The sequence below is a fragment of the Orbicella faveolata genome, unplaced genomic scaffold (genome assembly GCF_042242905.1).
Source record: "Orbicella faveolata isolate gen_17 unplaced genomic scaffold, um_ofav_v1 contig_48, whole genome shotgun sequence".
Lineage (NCBI taxonomy): Eukaryota > Metazoa > Cnidaria > Anthozoa > Scleractinia > Merulinidae > Orbicella > Orbicella faveolata.
In genome coordinates, this window is record NW_028301578.1 from 13,566,759 (window position 1) to 13,585,661 (window position 18,903).

At 38.8% G+C, this 18,903-nt stretch overlaps 2 protein-coding genes across 2 annotated transcripts; one reads left to right on the forward strand and one right to left on the reverse strand.

The window, feature by feature from the left end:
• The first annotated feature begins 884 nt into the window (after positions 1 to 884).
• LOC110039710 (methylglutaconyl-CoA hydratase, mitochondrial-like) lies at positions 885 to 4,984 on the forward strand. The gene is made up of 7 exons (XM_020744855.2): positions 885 to 1,120; positions 1,543 to 1,610; positions 2,087 to 2,159; positions 2,810 to 3,061; positions 3,619 to 3,857; positions 4,316 to 4,363; positions 4,828 to 4,984. The coding sequence occupies exons 1-7, from the start codon at positions 904 to 906 to the stop codon at positions 4,903 to 4,905; spliced, it is 975 nt and encodes a 324-aa protein (XP_020600514.2). The 5' UTR covers positions 885 to 903; the 3' UTR covers positions 4,906 to 4,984.
• LOC110039709 (target of rapamycin complex 2 subunit MAPKAP1-like) lies at positions 4,538 to 18,658 on the reverse strand. The gene is made up of 19 exons (XM_089281147.1): positions 18,539 to 18,658; positions 18,307 to 18,411; positions 17,568 to 17,661; positions 16,639 to 16,746; positions 15,537 to 15,598; positions 14,669 to 14,817; positions 14,013 to 14,072; positions 13,314 to 13,350; positions 11,823 to 11,899; positions 11,069 to 11,135; positions 10,561 to 10,619; positions 9,600 to 9,661; positions 9,279 to 9,385; positions 8,824 to 8,931; positions 8,281 to 8,360; positions 8,057 to 8,111; positions 7,441 to 7,520; positions 6,439 to 6,583; positions 4,538 to 5,594 (listed from the first exon to the last, which is right to left on the reverse strand). The coding sequence occupies exons 2-19, from the start codon at positions 18,377 to 18,379 to the stop codon at positions 5,479 to 5,481; spliced, it is 1,539 nt and encodes a 512-aa protein (XP_089137273.1). The 5' UTR covers positions 18,380 to 18,411; positions 18,539 to 18,658; the 3' UTR covers positions 4,538 to 5,478.
• Positions 18,659 to 18,903: the final 245 nt, after the last annotated feature.

The window sequence follows — 18,903 nt, forward strand, 5'->3', positions numbered from 1 at the left end:
TCATCTTATTGACGCCGCCAGAACACTGAAAATATTTGCTGGGCTGGGGGCTAGTGTCCAAAGGAATTTATTTAACTCGGTTGCTGTTCGACCAGATTTTTACAAGGTGATTACTGAAGGACCCGAATATACCTCGTTCAGAGATTTGAAAGCCTTTTAAAAGAGTTCTGTCAGCCTATTGAAAACAAATTTCAAACAACAGTTGGAAAATCGTAGACGAAAATCTCAAAGTTTACGCAAAGAGGAAAAAAGAGTTACATGTACAGAGATGAAAAGCGACAAGGATGAACAAGATTAAGAAGGATTAAAAACTGGGCCCTCATGGCCAAGATTAATTCCTTTTCTAGCCGTGGGAAAAGGTTTTTATCCGCTCTCCCAAGCCAGTTCTGTTCAGATCGACGCATAGATGACCGGTTTAATTGAGAATAAGACCGAATTTAAGGTTCAATGTGCTTTGTAAGCCTACCCGGCGTCTTCGTGGAAATCCAAAAACAAATTTCGTGAGAGGCACGCAGTTGTTTTGAGACATCCAAGATCGTGTCTGTGGAATGTAAAATTGCCGGCATGCGACAGTCACGTCCGTTTACTAATCGTTCTTTAATCATTAGATCACGCAACGATAGTGTGAACACCGCGTCCAGTCACGCAAGGACCACTTGTCAACTTCCCGTTACTCGAACAGCGGCCGGTAATCGAGCCAAAAACCTGAAGAAGAAGAATATTGGAATCGATAGTGTATTTCTCAAACCGTTTAATCAGCCTCACCCAGTCACAGTTAACGATCGTTCCTTAAAGATTGAGTGACGTGCTGTCGAAAGAGCGTGGGTGGGAGGGGGTATTTCTAAGAAGCGTTGCGTGACACGTGAAAATTAGAATTTTTTGAGGTCGCAAGGTGACAGTTACATGACGAATAGATCGGTCAAAAACAAAATGGCGGCACTATTGAAGAGAGGTGGAACGCTAAGAACCAATATTAGTACTTCGTTAGTGATCCATCATTTGAAAAGACTTTCACCCTGTGGGAAACTGCGTCTGTCAGACAGCTCATCTTATAGTACAGAGAGTGCAGCATCAAGGACGGAAGAATTCAGTCTTCGATATCTAGAAGGAAAACATGAAGGTTTCATAATCTCTGAATTTTAATTTTTTTTTTTCATAGATCGCTGATTATAAGCCTTAAGAGTAAAGTAATTCAACAAAGAGGCGGCAAATCTGTCCCTTTCTTCATTGTCGTCTTGCAGCCTGCGCACCTAATAACTACATACGATATGGTCGAACGGGAACTTAATTATAACTAAATTTAAAAGTGGGTGTTGACAGGGTGGGACTTGGGGATGGGTGGGGAGTTGCGTGTCCGAGATGGGCGTGTTGAGAAGGACTTTTTCAGCTAGTCGATCATTTACTTCCCAAATATATTAATTAGCCTGTCAGATTGTATAAATTGAACTCAGGATGTTTGTTTTTCAAGTATGTGTCACTGACGACTCAGCCAGAATGACTATTTTTCTTTCTTTCGTTCTTCTTCTTTTTTTTTTTTTTCAGGGATTGCTTTATTTGTAATGAATAGACCAGATGCAAAGAATGCCATGAGCAAGAATTTCTTAAGAATGGTGGGAGTAACTAATGAAATTTTAATCATCAAATACTAGTTTATTCTGACCCTGCAGTTTAAGCTTAGTTTATACTCCTTTGTACCCTAAAGTCAATGATTCAGCTGTTTGAATCTTGGTGTGAACAGAAGAAGCCTAAAAAGACATGTTTCAACAGGATTCTGTGTTATTAGTGCAATGTTCTACCCAATGAACTGAGCTATGAACCAGTGCATTTGGGAGCAAGGTCTATTGTGAGATCAAATTGTGCCAAAGCCCTGTTCAGCTTTCAGCAGTGGTTTATTGCAGGTTTCTGCTAGCCTGCATTGCAGGCACAAACAGGGAAGGGGTAAGGAGGCAAAAAACACGAGGAAGACAGCCACAATTTAGCAAATTTATTCTTGGTCTGCAGTTCAAATGGTACTGATTCAGACATGTAATTCATTGTCAAAAATCTTAGATCAAAGAACTTTCAACAGAGAGTTGTTTTTACTTAGTTCATAGATGCCATTGATTGCGTGAAGTTTGACAAGAAGGTTCGAACTGTTATCTTCAAAAGTGATGCACCAGGTATTTACAATGTTTCAAGTTTACATTAAACCATTAAACTGACTCAGGGAAGGGGGGTACTCTCATATATAGGCTAAATGGATTTACATATGTATGCCACTTTGAAGCGTATTGGTTTTCAGGCAGTATAGTCTAGAATAGGGTATAATCTTCTGGAAAAGTGGCCAATGGATAAACAATTTCGTCCAGAACAGGTTTCTTTACCCGAGGTTCTATAATAGAGATTGAAACTCGGAAGTGACTTTGTAAGTTGTTAGACTATGATAGTGATGAAAAAAGGTTCTGTATGGATGTGCCCCTGGGACACTGAAACTGTTACAGGTACCTTACACTAGACCATGATCAGCCTGATGTTGCAACCTTATTCTAGACTAGGAACCAAAACCTGCTGGTTTGGGATAGGGTAGGAGGTTGTGGTTCCTAGTCTAGGATAGGGTTGCAATATCAGGCTGATCATGGTAGCTGCTAGTATAAGGTAGGGGTTTCCTTCAAAATCACACCAAGATTTTGTGTTTGAGTGAAATTTCAGCCAGTAAGAAGCTCTGTTAGCTGGTGAATTTGGTGCATAGTCAGCTAATAACTACATCCCTGAATAAATTTACGCACATTTATTAAACGTCACACTTGTCACTTGTGCCCATTGATGTCAGGGATATTTTGCGCTGGAGCTGATCTTAAAGAGAGAGCCAAGATGGCAGAACAAGAGGTTGGTCCATTTGTATCCAGGGCTCGGGCGGCAATAATGGAACTTCACAACCTGCCAATGCCGACAATAGCTGCACTAGATGGGCATGCCCTAGGTGGGGGATTAGAGATGGCACTGTCTTGTGACTTCAGGATCGCAGCAGATAATGCGAAAATAGGATTGACAGAAACCCGTCTGGCAATCATTCCAGGAGCAGGTAATGATTAACCTAAGTTGAACCTTTGACATCTGAGTGTTTTTTAATTAGTGGCTCTACACATGCATATAGGTAAAGGTAAAGACTGCATATGAGCCAAGTGGCCCATCAGGCCAGAGCTTATCCTGGTTTCTGTAGCATGAAGCGACTGTAAGTATTTCTACTCCCCCCTGAATGGGATGCTGGTCCATTGCAGGGTTACCCCCAACATTAAATTCACCAGTACCCATTTGTACACCAGGGTGGAGAGAGGCACTGTGAGAGTTAAGTGTCTTGCCCAAGAACACAATGCAGTGTCCCCAGCCAGGGCTCAAACCTGGACCGCTCAATCCAGCGACAAGCACACTAACCACAAGGCCACCACACCTCCCACTCCAGGAGCAGGTAAACAATGAGTAACCTTGAGCCTTTGACTTCCGAATGTTTTAGTGTTTCTACTTGTGTATGGTGTCAGAAAATCCACTTTTCAAGTCTTGTTGTACGAATCATTGGACACCCAGCTCATCACTTTCCAAGGTCAGTCACAGTAACTTTTTGTTTGTTATTATTACATTCAGGAGGGACACAGCGTCTACCAAGGTTGGTTGGCATATCAAAAGCCAAGGAGATGATTTTTACTGGGAAAATGATCAGTGGTACAGAAGCTGCAGAAATAGGTTTGGCTGATTACGCTGTTGAACAAAACGAAGCTGGAGATGCAGCATATCAAAGAGCCCTGATACTAGCCGAGGAAATTCTTCCCCGTGGACCTGTGGCAGTCAAGATGGCCAAACTGGCAATCAACAAGGGTGTTCAGGTAAGTCTTATATTGGCATGGTGGCTCGAGGGGAGATACATCAGCCCCCACATTTGTTGTTTAGCCCCCTTTTTTTGAGCTCAAAAGATCTCAAAGATCTATCTGCATTTCAATGCCTCCCAACCACCACACCCACAGCTCCCCCATTTGAGTGCATCTGACTCAATATATAACAAGTGGCCAAGGGACTGGCAAAATACATTGGCTACATTGAGGTTTTGTTGTATCGAGGTTCTTTTCCCTATAATTATTGTACTATTACTCGGGCAAGGAATATTGTTCGTTATACCAAGGACTTCATTATATAGAGGTTCATTAAATCAAGGTTCCACTGTAGTATACTTAATAATGGCTATTACATGCACCATAACTAGGAAAATAATATAAATTACCAGGAAGTCAACATTTGTGCACTTTCTTCTTTTACAAACACATCTTTTTGATGCTGTTTACTGCAGGTTGACCTTAATTCTGCCATGTCATTTGAGGAAGGTTATTATGCTCAGGTATGTTTATAGCTTTACGTACTTTATGGACCCCTCCCCCAGAATATGTGCTGATCATAATCAAATACAACAAATTGTCCCCTTGGAGTCATTAAGGGAGCCTGCCCCCCCCCCCCCCGAACACACACACACACCTTGTTCGCCCTTAGCTAGTGACAAAACAATCAACCAGTGTTAAACCTGTAAATGACATTTAATGACTGTATGTGGAAAAGGAAGCTCTTGGTGAAGTATCAGTATTTTGAAAGTGACTCGTGTAATTCATTGCATATAAAAGGATGCTCTATAAGCCCATGGCTCTTGTTAGCCACAGATCTGAAGCTCTTTTAAAACTAGACACTTACAACAGTAATGTTCTGGCAGTTATTCTACTCTCTGATGATCCCACTCTGCATGCATTGCATGCCTATGAGGCTACTTAGTTAACTGTTACTGACAGAAGCTTGTGAAATTCTGTTCAACAGGTTATACCAACAAAAGACAGATTAGAAGGTCTTAAAGCATTCAAGGAAAAAAGGAGTCCACAGTACTCAGGAGAATAAACAAAACAGTGCAAAAAAGTCAATTAAGTGTGAAAGAAGGGAGAATAAAGTTAAATCAGTTACAAGACAATAGACAAAAGATGAGAGTTCACCTTCTTGACGCCCACAAGGAGTCTGTTTCTGAGAGGGCAAATCAAAATATGTTGTGGCCTTTTCAACACAATTATTACCCACATGTCAGAATAATTATATTCAGTGCATAATTATTGCACACTGAGCAGTGCTTAAAAAAAGTGTCGCCCAGTCATTCAGGACAAGTAGATTTTCTGGCCAAGCAAGAAACTAAAAGTTTCATTCTCACTTGCCCAATGTGCAAGGGCTCAAGCAAGTCATCTGCCAACTAAATCACAAAAAGAACAAACTAAGGCTTGCCCAGGGCAAGCAAAATCTGATAGCTACTTGACTGTCCAAATGGCAAACTGGAATTAAGTTTTTTAGTCCTGTGAGCATAACAAATATGGGAAGTTTGAATGTTCTCATAACTTGGCAAAATCATTGTTTTTTACATCTTATTGTGACCTTTCCTGTGATAAAGCTTATTTTTGAACTAGATATATTACAAAGTTGGTGTTACTAGGATCTCAAGGATCTTCTCTTCTCTGATTTTTTCTCTTTCAAAGACAAATATTCTGATCTCCTGCTACTCATGTTTGACTTGAAGATATGGTTCACCTTCCCTACTATCTCTCCTGTAAATAATTGAAAAGAACAGTCAAGACCAGTCAGTCAAAGGTCTGGTTTGATTATGAGTTATGACCTGTGATCAAGTGCTAACCTTTCCACGTTCTTGTCTATTCTCCATGCCCTTGCACAGAAAAATTAACCATGTACATTCATTTACAACTTACAAGTCTAAGTTTAAGTTATTAACCTTGAAGCTTATAATGATGAACAAACTGCAGTAACAAATTTGGAAAAGTTAACATGTCTAGCATTAACCGGCCCTTCATTGCCTCTTTCTCCTGACTACAGGCTAACTTTCAAAATTTGTCCCATCTGTTAATTTACATTATCAATATCAGGTTTAAAATACCCCCCCCCCCCCCCCTCCCGCCACACATTTATTTGAAGTCCCGGTATCTATCCAGCATTAAATTTTATTGGAACCTAACCTCAGGTAACCAATTTCATAAATCATTAGGTGTGCTAATCATTACACTATGGTCCTTTTGAGGGGCTAAGAAATTTGGCCTATCATACTCTACACTCCACTGAGTATGAAATTATGTGTGACTTGTTACGTCATTGACTATAGACAAAGTCAGTGATATTATCTCTGTTGTACTTGTTTGTTGGAGTTCAAGTTAAATTTGCTTTCATTCAGTGAAAATGAGGTACATGTATTTATGAACAGAAATAAGTCGACCAAAATGACGAAAAAGTACTCCAATAAACTCAAGGCTCAAAATAAATGCTGGGTAAAAAATGTTAGGCTGAGTTTTAAACAAACCCTGCCAGCACTTAATCAGAGAAATATAGTACATGTACCACAAGATGTATGTCACTTGTGGCGATATTTCTTAAGATTCTCACCTGCTTTGTCCGATTCTGTTTCAAAGTCATAGTGTTTGAAGTCATGAGCATTTTGACTGAAGTAGATTATTCTGAAGACACACTTTCCATTGCTCTTTTCCTCTATTATTTCACAGCCAACTACATTCTCCATGTCAACAGATGTCTATAATCAAGAATACTGGATCCTATGAGAACTTTTCATTTCTGTTATAAGTGGATGTAATGTTATCATCCTCTCTGCAATGCTGAACTATGATGCTTGTTACCTGTCGCTCAATCAACATTATCTGATCAGATCTTTCTCTGCACGCACTGCGGACCTATGATGCTAGTACAGTACTAAGTCTAACTGTGGTTGCTGTCATACAAAGTTCAATGTGGAAGAAAGGCAGGATTGTAGCCAGGAAAACACAATAACAAGCCCAGAGCTAATAAATTTTGGCCATGGCTGCTCCAAAGTTTATCCAAGTCTGAGTGGGGAAAGCTTAAGGCACTGCAAGGGAAATGTGTTGCCTAAGAACACAATGTTTAATGATCCTAGCCACTGAGTCCTGTACATGCAGGTCCAAAAATGGGTAAAGGTTAAGTCTGCATACGAGCCAAGTGGCCCGTCAGGCTGACTCCCGTCTCTGGTTTCTGTAGCATGAAGCAGCTACTGTTAGTAGCAGTATTTCTACTCCTCCCCCCCCCCCCCCCCCCTCCCCTGGCAGGGATGCTTGTCAATTGCAGGGTTACCCCCAGCATTAAATTTGCTGGTACCCATTTATACACCAGGGTGGGGAGAGAGGCACTGTAAGAATAAAGTGTCTTGCCCAAGAACACAACACAATGTCCCTGGCGAGGGCTTGAACCTGGACCGCTCGATCTGGAGACAAGCACACTAACCGTGAGGCCACCACGCTTCCAGATTAGTCACAAAAATTAGCTGGCACAATCCATTAGACAGTGTGAACACTACATTATCTTCAGTTGATAAATAATAATGTTGTATTGTCTTTCCTTATCGTATTCAATACTTACAAATTTTTGTTTTCCCCAGAATTTTTTGGCTGACTTTGGTTGACCAACTGGGTCAATTTCTATTTTCTCATGAGAAACTCCTGATTAAAATCAAATGAAAGGCAGTCAAAACTAAAATATTTAATTTAAGAATTGAATTAATCACAAATGGGAAATTACTCTTACTTCCAAGGGTTGAATTAATTGACACAAAGGCACTGTAAGATCATAAGAATTAAAGAACTAATGATCAAGTGAAGTCTGTAAGTGCTAAGGGCAAAATGCAAATTATAATATATCAAATTGCTAACAATTTTAAGGGAGAGTTAACATAAATAATAATAAAAAATGAAATACTATAAGGGCACTTTTGAATTGAGTTTCAAACGCAATTCATATTTCCTTTAGTTTTGCATTTACTACACTAAGTTACTAGCTTAAAACACTTGTGCCACTCAAAACCAAAACCAATCATGACACATTCAAGCATGTTTGTAAACCTGCTCTATGTGTCCACCACATGCATTTGGTTGGATTAACGATTGCTTCACTGAAATGTCTGTGTCCTTTGAGACTGACCAGAGTGAACTTCATTTTCGGTTTTACAACACTAAATTGTATTTAATACTATACATACCCAGCTGTATTTCTGTTACTGTCCTCAGCTTTTGTAACATGCTGACACGATAGGACTAAGGATTGAAATTGACAGACGAGTGTTTTACGCTAACAAATGTTCCACTTTTGTCGTTAACATACATGTACACTTAACTCCTTAGTACTTAAGATAAATTTATTAAATAAATATCCCTTCAAGCCACTGACACCTAAAATTCTGGAAACACTTATTTTTTCACTTACCCTGTATTGATAATTAACATAGAAATTAAACTGGTTATTAGCATCTCCTTCGTTCTCTGCATCATGATGACTGGGCGTGCCTGCAACACATTCAAGCCAATTAAAAGTCAAGGTAGATTCATTAATAACTAATAATATTGTTGGGAATTCAGTGTTAACATGGAGGTAACTGAACTACTGTAGATATTAGAAACTGAGATGATGATGGTAATATTTTGTAAGGTTGCCAATTTTGGACCATTGAGATATAAAATGTAAATTTCTATGGTGGCTCAAAGACTTTAAAAATTAAGAGGATTTTCATGTATTTCCAATTTCATGTCACCTGCGGACAGGTTCTTCATTTGGCAAAAAAGATTTCTTGTGTCTTTCCACCTCTCTGACACTGGTTTCATTCCAGAACTATTTTGACCTGATCAGGTGACAAGCAGGTCTTTTTCAACATTTCCAACAAACATCCCTGTCACTGTTACTAGAATCTCCCTATGGATTATTAATACACAATAGTTGAGTAATATGACAGCAGTCAAATGAGGTACTTACGTCCAAATCTGACCAAACAGAATTCTCTTGTTCCCATACTTTCTAAGCTTGATTCAAGGTTAATTGGTACACCAGGCTCTGTCACCTTTTCCAAAACATATTCATTGGCTAAAAAGCAATAATGAACACAAGATAAATTTATACTATGATAAAACTGGCGAGAAAAGTTTAACACCATGTTTCAATGCCACCATGACACAATTTTCAAGAGACATATCTATAATGCTAACTAGTGTAATGTTACCTATTTAAGCTCCTATTGCAATGTTTTATCACCTCAAACTGCATATAATTAAAGACACCTTCAATTTTATTTTGTCACTTGAAAATGATGCCAAGGGGGACATCCTTACATGTCTTTCAATCTAAATTTAATCTCATTCAAAAGATAAAATTGGTAACCATACACTAGTAAAAGGTTATTAAGGTCTTACAGGTATTGTGTGACGACCAACCTGTTCTTATTATGCGTCTTTTCTTGACCATTTTTTCAAACACTTTTTTCATCTCCGCTTTCATACTGTCTACTTTAACTCTTGAAAAACCGTGCTGTCGTTCATGGCTAATAAAGAAAGAAAAACAAATGGAACATTTGATTTAATGACATTGTAATAATCAGCATTACCCTCGGCTGGCAGAAACAGTGAAATCACAACGAAAAGTGACTGGTTTCCAAGAATAATAATTAAAACTATCATGAAGGGCGGTAGTTTTTGCTAATTATTAACAAAAAGTACCAAGAAGCATAAAATGTGTAACAAGATCAGCCTGCTTACACTGTCACTATGATCTCCGATGAAGATTTTGAGGTTGTCGGTTTAGCTGGACTGGCATCTTTCTAGGAATCACAATCAATGATAGTAAATAATTACAAGAGTGTACAAATACATTGGCCTGCGTCACAGACACTAACAACATACTGCCTGTAACGGTTATATATCGGGAATTTTCCATCTGCGACACAGGCTATAGTATGTTAGATGCCCTGAAGCTAGAGATATCACAAACCTAAACAAAGACAGAGCAAAGTGATGCAGTGATGAACTCCAGCTGCATAGAAAGAAACTTCTGAAAATTGACATTACGCAATTGACTGAATTTTAATAATTATTTACGCAAAATAAGGGTTTACCCTCCTTTCAACTTTCCTAAGGCTATCATTAAGGGCAGTAATCTGTAACACCTGTTACAGCTGAGTATGTTTGATAGGCCCTGAAGGTTCCAGGTGACATCCCTTTTAGTTGATACAATTCACCCACACAGTAACAAGTTTGTTACGGGTGTGAAGATCAAGCCTACAGGTGGATCAAACCTTAATGGGTTACTTTTGATCTGGATTTTAAATAAACTAATTAAAATCAATTTGTAAAACCAATTGCTATGTGCACTTACCATCTGAGCTATATACTATGCAGTTTAATTATATACTAATAGACCATTTTACAGTTGTCTGCTCAGTGACCTGGCCGTTGGATGGCAGCGAGGCTGGAGTTGGCCTTGTTTTGATACAGACCTCACTGCTTTTGTTGTCTAAAACGAGTTGTGCAGATGCTAACTAGGTGCATTTACATGACAAAAGCAGTGAGGTCTGTATCAAAACAAGGTCAACTCCAGCCTCGCTGCCTTCCAAAGGCCAGGTCACTGAGCAGACAACTGTAAAATGGTCTATTACATAAATACTAGCAGGAAAACACTAGACAGAAAATAAACATTTAAGCTTTTTAAGACATGAGTTACCTGAACTAAAGCCAGACAATTAAAACCAAATTTAGTGATTGCTTCGTTGTTGTCCAAAGCTGGAGTTTGAAATAAATTAATAACTCAAGTTAACCAGGGAAAGCAATATAATAATAATCATTTTATGGACTCTGATATCATATGGCTGATCAATGTGGCTTCCTCTCTAAATATTGTAATTTATTTTACATATAGTGTATTAAGATATTCATTTGACTCAGATTACAGTATGTCTTACACTTAATCACATTGCCTCTCTCCACCCTTGGAAGTGTATAAAATTAATTGGCAGCAGCAAATTTAGTGCCAGGGCCAGAGGGGAGCAGAAATACTCCTGGCTAGTTGCTTCCTGCTACAGAAACTGGGGTAAGCTCTGACACAGACATTAGCCTACTCCTACTTGATCTCCTACTCCGATTTGGTCCATAATTTCAACTGGCCAAGCAAAGGCCCATTTCGATCTGAAATTCTATTTTTGTTTTAATTTTGCGTGTATATGTAAGTATACCTGGAAAGTCAAGGTCCACTTCTCCATCATCCTCAGCTATTTGCAAACTGAAAGACTTGACATCAGTCTGAAAGAAAGTAGCAAGAACAGATGCCATTTTCAGACTATCAGTAGGTATATTGTTCCCCAAGGACCATCAAGTGTAGATTCTTACATCAGACTGTAATGTTCAGCAAAATCTCAATCCAAAAAAAAAACATGGGAGATTATATTACCCAACCATGATGGCAACAGAATAGATAGTGAGTAGCTTAGGCAATCAGAGAATGCCAATCATGATAGAATGCTGTTAGATTTATATATAAAAAAAAAACTTGACAGAAACATGGTACATGCTTTCTATTTCTTAAGCAGAGAATGTCTAAGAAATTTACCACGATTGATAAATGCACATGTATACAAATTCACATTTACTACTCAGTAACAAAACTGTTGGTGAGGTTCTTGTCACCATGATTGTGGCATGTTTACAAGGTCCTTACAGTCAAACCAAGTGAAGCATAAACCTCAACAATACATTTAATGAATTGATTATTTGAATATTCAACCCACTAGTCGTTTCAAGAATGCAATAATGAATTGATCATTGGAAAATTGAACCCACTAGTCATTCCAAGAATACAGCTAATGGGTTTAATTTTAAAAAAATCAATTTAATATTGATTTTTGAAATGACTAGTGAGTTCAATATTCAAATAATCAATTCATTAATGTAATCTTGAGGGGTATGCTTCAATTGGTTTGACTGTGATACCTTCAGCTCAGGCTCTAGTCCTTGATTTGTGTATTTGTACATAATAAGTCCAATCAGGTCCTGGACAAAGGCAGTACCTATAGAGAATACACTGCCCAATCAATCAATCAATCAATCAATCAATCAATCAATCAATCAATCAATCAATCAATCAATCAATCAATCAATCAATCAATCAAACAAACAAACAAACAAACAAACAAACAATCAATTAATCATTTTTTATTTCTTAATGTACACTTAACAGTTGGACTGGCCCGCAGATAGCTAGTGCTAGTATATCAGAGAAGTGCAATACCATGTTCTAAATAATGCAAAAGATAGCAATCTGAATGGCTCAGTTTTGCTCGTGTGCATGTACACATGACAATGATGACGATGACAAAGTGTTACACAACATGGTGACTATACTCTAGCTAATAGGTTGACCAGGGCATGCAGCCTTGGTTTAGAGCATACATCTTTGATATTGGACATCCATGTTATAGTCAATTGACACCTGTCAAAATAAGGTACTTGCTGACCAGTATCACATGACCATATCCTGGGCTCAGGTTTGGAGCTCATCAAGGTCATGTGATTTTTGAAGTTGACTGCTGTGCAGATACTGGTTTTTGATTGGGTCACAGGCTCAAGCCAGGTTTTATTGTAGTCAGGAGCTCTGCTTTTAGGCTTGGCTAAATTATTTTATGAGTCACTAGGCAGTGTGCTAGTGGCTGTCCACATAATAGACCATATTCATATTCTTGGTATTAGACTGGAACTAGCTTGCAACTGAGGCTAATGCAGGGAGTCTTTTCCAATGCAAATAATATTAATCTCTTTTTGATGATCAATACTCCGCTGCATGGGCCTCCACTGCAAACTAGTTCCAGTCCAATACCGAGAATACAAATATGGTGTATTGCAAGTATAAATTATTATTACATTAGTAACAGGATGTGATAAATCCAGTGGGAAGAAAGCTCAGCTTTACATAAATGGGCTATTGACCAAGTGTGAAGTCAAGATGGCTGGATATTGGCCAAGTTCTTTTTTTGCGTGTTTATGGACCGAGACGGAGTCGCGGTCCATAAACTCCCAAGAAAAGAACGAGGACAATATCCAGCCATCTTGACTGAACAAACTTGGTCAATAAAGGATTTATTATATGGCTTTCGGGGAAATTTTTCTCGCGGGATACACCGGGTAGTCCCAAGCGGGCAAGATAGCTCCATCTTGCCTGCTTGGGTAGCCAATCACAGCGCAGGATTTGATTTATCTTGCCCGCTCACGGAGTTAGCCATATAACAATATAAGTTAATAGCATGATACCACGTGACAAAAACTATACTCCTGTATTAAAATGGCCAAACCCCAGTGGAACCACCAGGAGATTTTTTATATCAAATGTATCAAGCTTGGGACCTCATGGGCAAGCAATGGGTACAGAGAGCTGTAACTATAATTATGTAGTAATCCAACATGAAAACAAGAAAGAAAATGGCTTACCTAACACTGTGACAATCATTGGCATGGCCCTCTCCTCCTGTGTAAATGAAATAGTTCATTTTGGAATTAACCTGAACCTATTTCTCAAAGCGAGTCTTGGTGCCTGTTCTTTCATGCCAAAATGAGGTTTCATTCACATGCAAATTAAACTCATTTTCATATGGATGGTTATGCACCAGGCCTCACTTTGATAGAGAGGCTTAAGGCAACTTGGGAATGGCTATTTGCAGAAGAATGCTACCTTAAATTCTCACACTATTGATGAATTTCATTGCTAACTACTGTTATTAAAACTCAAACTTTCACTATCATCTACATGTACATCAATCTTGTTGCCTTCTCCCAGACTTCAAGGGGAAAACACCTTAAATTTTCAATTTCTCCCAACTAGCACTATTTTAATTTTTACACGTACATTGTACATGTACACTCAAACTCCTATTAAAATGGCCACTGCTACTAGGCGGCCAGTAATCAGAGTCCCGATGAGGGCTTTTCTATCAATCAGTTACGAGAATTTTCAAGTTGACACACATATAAGAGCTATCAGTGGCTGTGATGCACCAAGACATTCAATAAGACCCAGTGAACCCTAGAGAGCCGGCACTTCTTTGTTATTGCTCTCTGATGACTGCTGCATCAGAGCAGCCACCTGCTTCAGATCTCACCCAAAACACCGACACACTCAATGATGATTACCTCTGGCAGCATCGTTAAAAATATTTTTAGTTTCTTGGTAACGCATGTTCCTTGATAAGCCTGACATGAGAAAGTACGGTAACCTGTTAGAACTGTCCAAACATTTATAGAGTTACTAACTGTGAATCTGCAGTTAATTTCTAAAAGCAAAGAACACCTGATTTCTCTTTCAATTAATTTAATATTATCAGCAATAAAGGCTATTACTGACAAAGACACACATCAACAGAATCAGTGATGAAATGAGAAGAACTGTATTGAATCTGGATTGGTCTACAATTTTGTGAAGAGAGATTCAGCAACTGCAAGGAGAGATCTAGGGTGACAACATGGGAAGAAGGGAGATCTAGAACAACCTGATAGGGGAGTGGAAGCAGATCTGAGAGAAAAAGGTGGAGAGGAGTGACTGATCAAAATTAACACTAATAGTAATTTCATTGGCCATTTTTGTCTTGGTGTTTGCCCTGAAAAAAAATGAGGGGGGAGGGATATGCTTTTGAAATTCTTTAAGACAAAACTTATTTTAATTTTCAGCCAATATTGATGGGGTGCTTCACTGAAGGAGGGGGAGGGTGTTTGTTCGAGTACTTATGGTAGATAAAACCAGTTACCACCCAACTGAAAACTATCCATCATGTCAGTTGAGTTGTTCTCACCTCTCCTTCAAATTTGGAGTACTCCAGGAATGGATTGTTTGGTTTTCCACGAGATTCTTCCAACTGTCTGCTTAGCTGAGAAACTGTGACTGTTTTACTTTTAGATGGCTTCACCTCACGTTTGGCAAACACGTTGGACAGGTCTTCCCCTATAGAGCAACAATGATTGATTGATTGACTGACTGACTGATAGACAGACTGACTGACAGACAGAGAGACTGACCGACTGACTGACTGACTGACTGACTGCTGATTGGCTGACTAACTGAGCGACTGACTAACTGACTGACTGACTGACTGACTGACTTGACTGTCTGACTGACTGACTGGCTGACTGGCTGGCAGGCTGGCTGACTGACTGACTGACTGACCGACTGCCTGACTGACGGACTGACTGATGGACAGACTGATTGATTTATTCATTCATTCCTTCATCCATCCATTATTAACAATTGATGAAGATTCCTCCGGTTTTCTACTAAGTTTCAAAACTTCGGCTGTTTCACTATTAGTTGGCTTCAATTCACATTTGGCAAACATGTTGAACAGATCTCTCAGAGAAACACTGATTGATTAATTGATTGATTGATTGATTGATTGATTGATTGATTGATTGAATGAATGAATGAATGAATGAATGACTCATTCATTCATTGGCTCATTGATTGATTGATTGATTAATGAACAAACATTCAATTACAATTAATGATGAGCTAATGGATTGAATAATTTCATGATATAATTTTTTTTAATTTACAAAATTAATAGTGCTGTTTCACATCAATATTATTTACACATTACCACAGTGTGTTCACAAAGAAATTTGTTGGGAAATTGGACCAACCAGGGCACCTATCCATATACACACCATTTAAGGCATTCTTTTGACCCTCCTTCCATGAAACTGTAGTGCATCTAACCTCTCTGTTCCTAAAGGAAGAAAAATATATCACAGTTAAACAAGAAAACAAAAGCTGATTATGCTTTGGCTAGGGTTATACATGTAGCTGAATTAACTCTTTCAGTCCCACATTGAAAATGCTAATTCTCATAACTGACAGCCATTAGTTCTTTTAATCAAAGTTCTGAGAATTTGGTGATAGATCAAGACAATATCAGTTAACCAGTGATTTTCTTTTATCTTATCACCTGTCTGCTTTTATTAATATTTGTATTGCAGTGAGAAATTAGAGTATGATCACCCCTGAGATATAAAGAATTACCGTTTACAAAGACCCTGTAACCATAACTGGGTGAAGGCTAATGTGTAAGAATTGCAACCTAAGGAATAACAAATGCTGAACTTTAACTAGCAAATAAAGCACTAATACGTGTGCTAAATACAAATCCACTTGCCATTCGACCATAGCACCTGTTACTTCATCCCCACGTGACAAAAATGTCATGTGATTTCCTCATCTAGAGGTTCAGTGTAACTTTGATGAACTAGATCCAATCCAAGAAGGGTTGCAATATTTATGATCTGTTTCTTGTCATAATTCACTTTAATTTTAGAGTGCATTTTTAACTGGCTAATCACAAATTATATAGACACTTCACCTTGAGTGAACCAATCATGACTAAAAGCAAAGGCAATTAAACAGCACCATGAAGTGCGAGGAAACATTGAGTATGTGACCGATGATTGGTTTTTGATTACATTTCTGATCAGATGGCACAATGACAAGAGATTTCAGAGTCAATTGACGGAGTGGGTGGAAAAAACCCTGTGACTCTTGATCTCGTTTTAATCATCTTTATTTGTAGGAGGAAGTGAAAAGCGATTTGCTAGGAGAATCTTGCAGTCTATCAGATGCCGCTTAGAGTCTTTTTTTCATGCACCCCTTCAATTGTTTAGTGAAGTGTTGCAAAACAAAAGCAAATTACATTTTACACTCAGGTGAACACTGCTCAACTACACATGTAGACAAGATTTTAGTGCTGGTCTGTATAATATACCACACACATACTTTTCTCGTCTATTACGATCGCCCTTTCCTTGTGATTTGGAGTTCCTGAGATCTGGGCTGACTGCGATGTCAAATGACTGAGGATAGCTTGGGAAGTCCAGGTAATCCCTAAAACCACATGTAATGAGCATGAGCAACATTACTGAGCACTTAGCCTGCGAGAGTGGATACCTTTTTCAGCCTTTCTTTCACGTGTGAAACAAAGGCTGAAAAAGGCATCTGCTCTTGCAGGCTACATTAAGAAGGGGGAGATATTGAAGAAGAACAGTTTGAGTGTATTTTTGCCTTGTGGTACATTTTAAGATTGTTTTTCACTAGCAGATAAGCATAAACTAAAGCATATTAAGCAACATATGCAGATGCAGTAGGCTGCTGTTAAAAAGTGCCTTTTAAATTTAAAAGGAGAGGTTCAAAACAAAAGGTGGTACTGTATTTTCGTGATTAACAGACATTCATTTCAAACTTGGCTGCACTGATGCGGCATTTATTTGACATCAGTCTGCAGTTTATTCAAGCCTGAAGTTTATTAGAGTTTTAATCAATAATTTTGAGAGCTTAAATATCTAAAAATTATACCTAATTAAAAGTTTATAACCCTCAAATATGAAATCCTTGAGGGTCTTATTTACAAATCTACCAGGGAGACCCAGCATTTAATATTATTGAGAATATACAGTAATAATTATTATCAACAACTTACTATGTCCACATGCATGTACAGGGTGCATATGCTGCTTACCATTGCTTAACACACCAGAGAAAACAGACCTGATCGTGTGGCACAGAAATAGGCGAGACAAATTAATTTCTTATTCGCCTTGGCAAAGCAAGCTTCCATGATGCTTAATTTTCAAAACACAGTTTCCTTGATCTTGTAATTATACAATGTCTGGACTGTTTATAATTTTTACCTTATCGTAACTGCTTACCTATCAACAGAATACTTTCCAATAAGTCTTCTACGGTGCTTAATGGCTTTCTCATTTTCGAACTCTTCATTCATAATCACTTGTTCACACATACCTTCAGACATCAGCAAATGCAATCATAACTTTCAGCCATTCAATCAATGTCCCAAGATTATTGTTAAAACAATTGTCCAAGCCACTCATCATCTATTGTCTCTCGTTCTCATTGGAAGAATATTACACCTTCAGTGCTAGTATTTTCCCTAAATTAGCCAGCTATTTGCTTGGGACCAAGTGGAAGATCAATGTGACATTCCATTTTCATCCGCTGCCCCTCCCCCCCCCCCCCCCCCCCACCCCAACCCCCCTCTCAACCTACCCACGGAGGGCAAACTTTTGCACAATGTTTACAACGGTGCAGACAAAAGTCTTTCAACCCCTCGGATGCAAACTTCAAAGGTGCTGACATAAAACACTAGGCTTTTGGAATCTGCCCTCCAAAGGGAGGGGGAATGAGGATAAAATAATGTCCCCATGTGGGTATTCGAGGGTGGTTTTTTTCCCAGTCATCCCAACCTTGCACCGTACGTCCGTGAGATATGGGTATTTGATCACCTAATATGACCCCAAGGTGAGCATTTCAAAACCGTTTTGAGCTCAGGGGATGTGAATTTAAACAGCCAAATTTTCAAAAGTTCAAATGCCTCGAGAATTGCCTGGGAAAATGTTAAAGTTTCAAATTGATCAGTACATAACTCACCCGTGTCATCAGTGACTACACATGAATGACGAATGTGAGCAATAACAAATTCTGGATCATCTATGAATGCCATCTTCTAGCAAGTGTCGACGTTAAGCTTCAAACCTAAGCCAAGAATATTGAAGAGAAACATGAAGCTTACGTTAAATGACCAATGTCGGTATTTTGCTAACCCTCAAAACGTATCTTCGAAACGCTATCCATCAATTAAAATATTATGCTTCTTACTCGCCTTTTTCCCTTATGACGCTCTTTACAACAAGTCATTTATCTATGTTCCATCGCGTTAAAGAGCGCACTGAATCATATCTTCCTACAAAACATTCCGCCATTTTGTTGTTTGTCCTCTCAATGGGAGCTACCGCTGACAAGCTGAGCGGTTTGGGCGGGGGAGTTGGAGAAGAGGGATGGGGGTGGAGGGAATCGCCCGGGGAAACTGAAATAGACTGCATTCTCCTCATTTCTTCAAAATTATGCGAGCTGTTCTTGACATCCACCCTGCTCTCCCTTCCCCTCTGTTCTGTTTTACACCTAAGCAGACCATTCTGAACACAATTTAATTTTTTTTTGCAACGTTCCAATATCCCATAACCCACT

What these genes read in the sequence shown, in the direction of transcription:
- LOC110039710 (XM_020744855.2), top strand. Translation starts at nt 904, where the DNA reads ATGACGAATAGATCGGTCAAAAACAAAATGGCGGCACTATTGAAGAGA. An exon ending in TCTAGAAGGAAAACATGAAG is followed by an intron (nt 1,121 to 1,542) that starts GTTTCATAATCT and finishes TTTTTTTTTCAG; the next exon opens with GGATTGCTTTATTTGTAATG. An exon ending in AGGAAGGTTATTATGCTCAG is followed by an intron (nt 4,364 to 4,827) that starts GTATGTTTATAG and finishes TCTGTTCAACAG; the next exon opens with GTTATACCAACAAAAGACAG.
- LOC110039709 (XM_089281147.1), bottom strand. Translation starts at nt 18,379, where the DNA reads ATGGCATTCATAGATGATCCAGAATTTGTTATTGCTCACATTCGTCAT. An exon ending in TCGGAGATCATAGTGACAGT is followed by an intron (nt 9,386 to 9,599) that starts GTAAGCAGGCTG and finishes TTTCTTTATTAG; the next exon opens with CCATGAACGACAGCACGGTT. An exon ending in CTGTTTGGTCAGATTTGGAC is followed by an intron (nt 8,361 to 8,823) that starts GTAAGTACCTCA and finishes AATGTGTTGCAG; the next exon opens with GCACGCCCAGTCATCATGAT.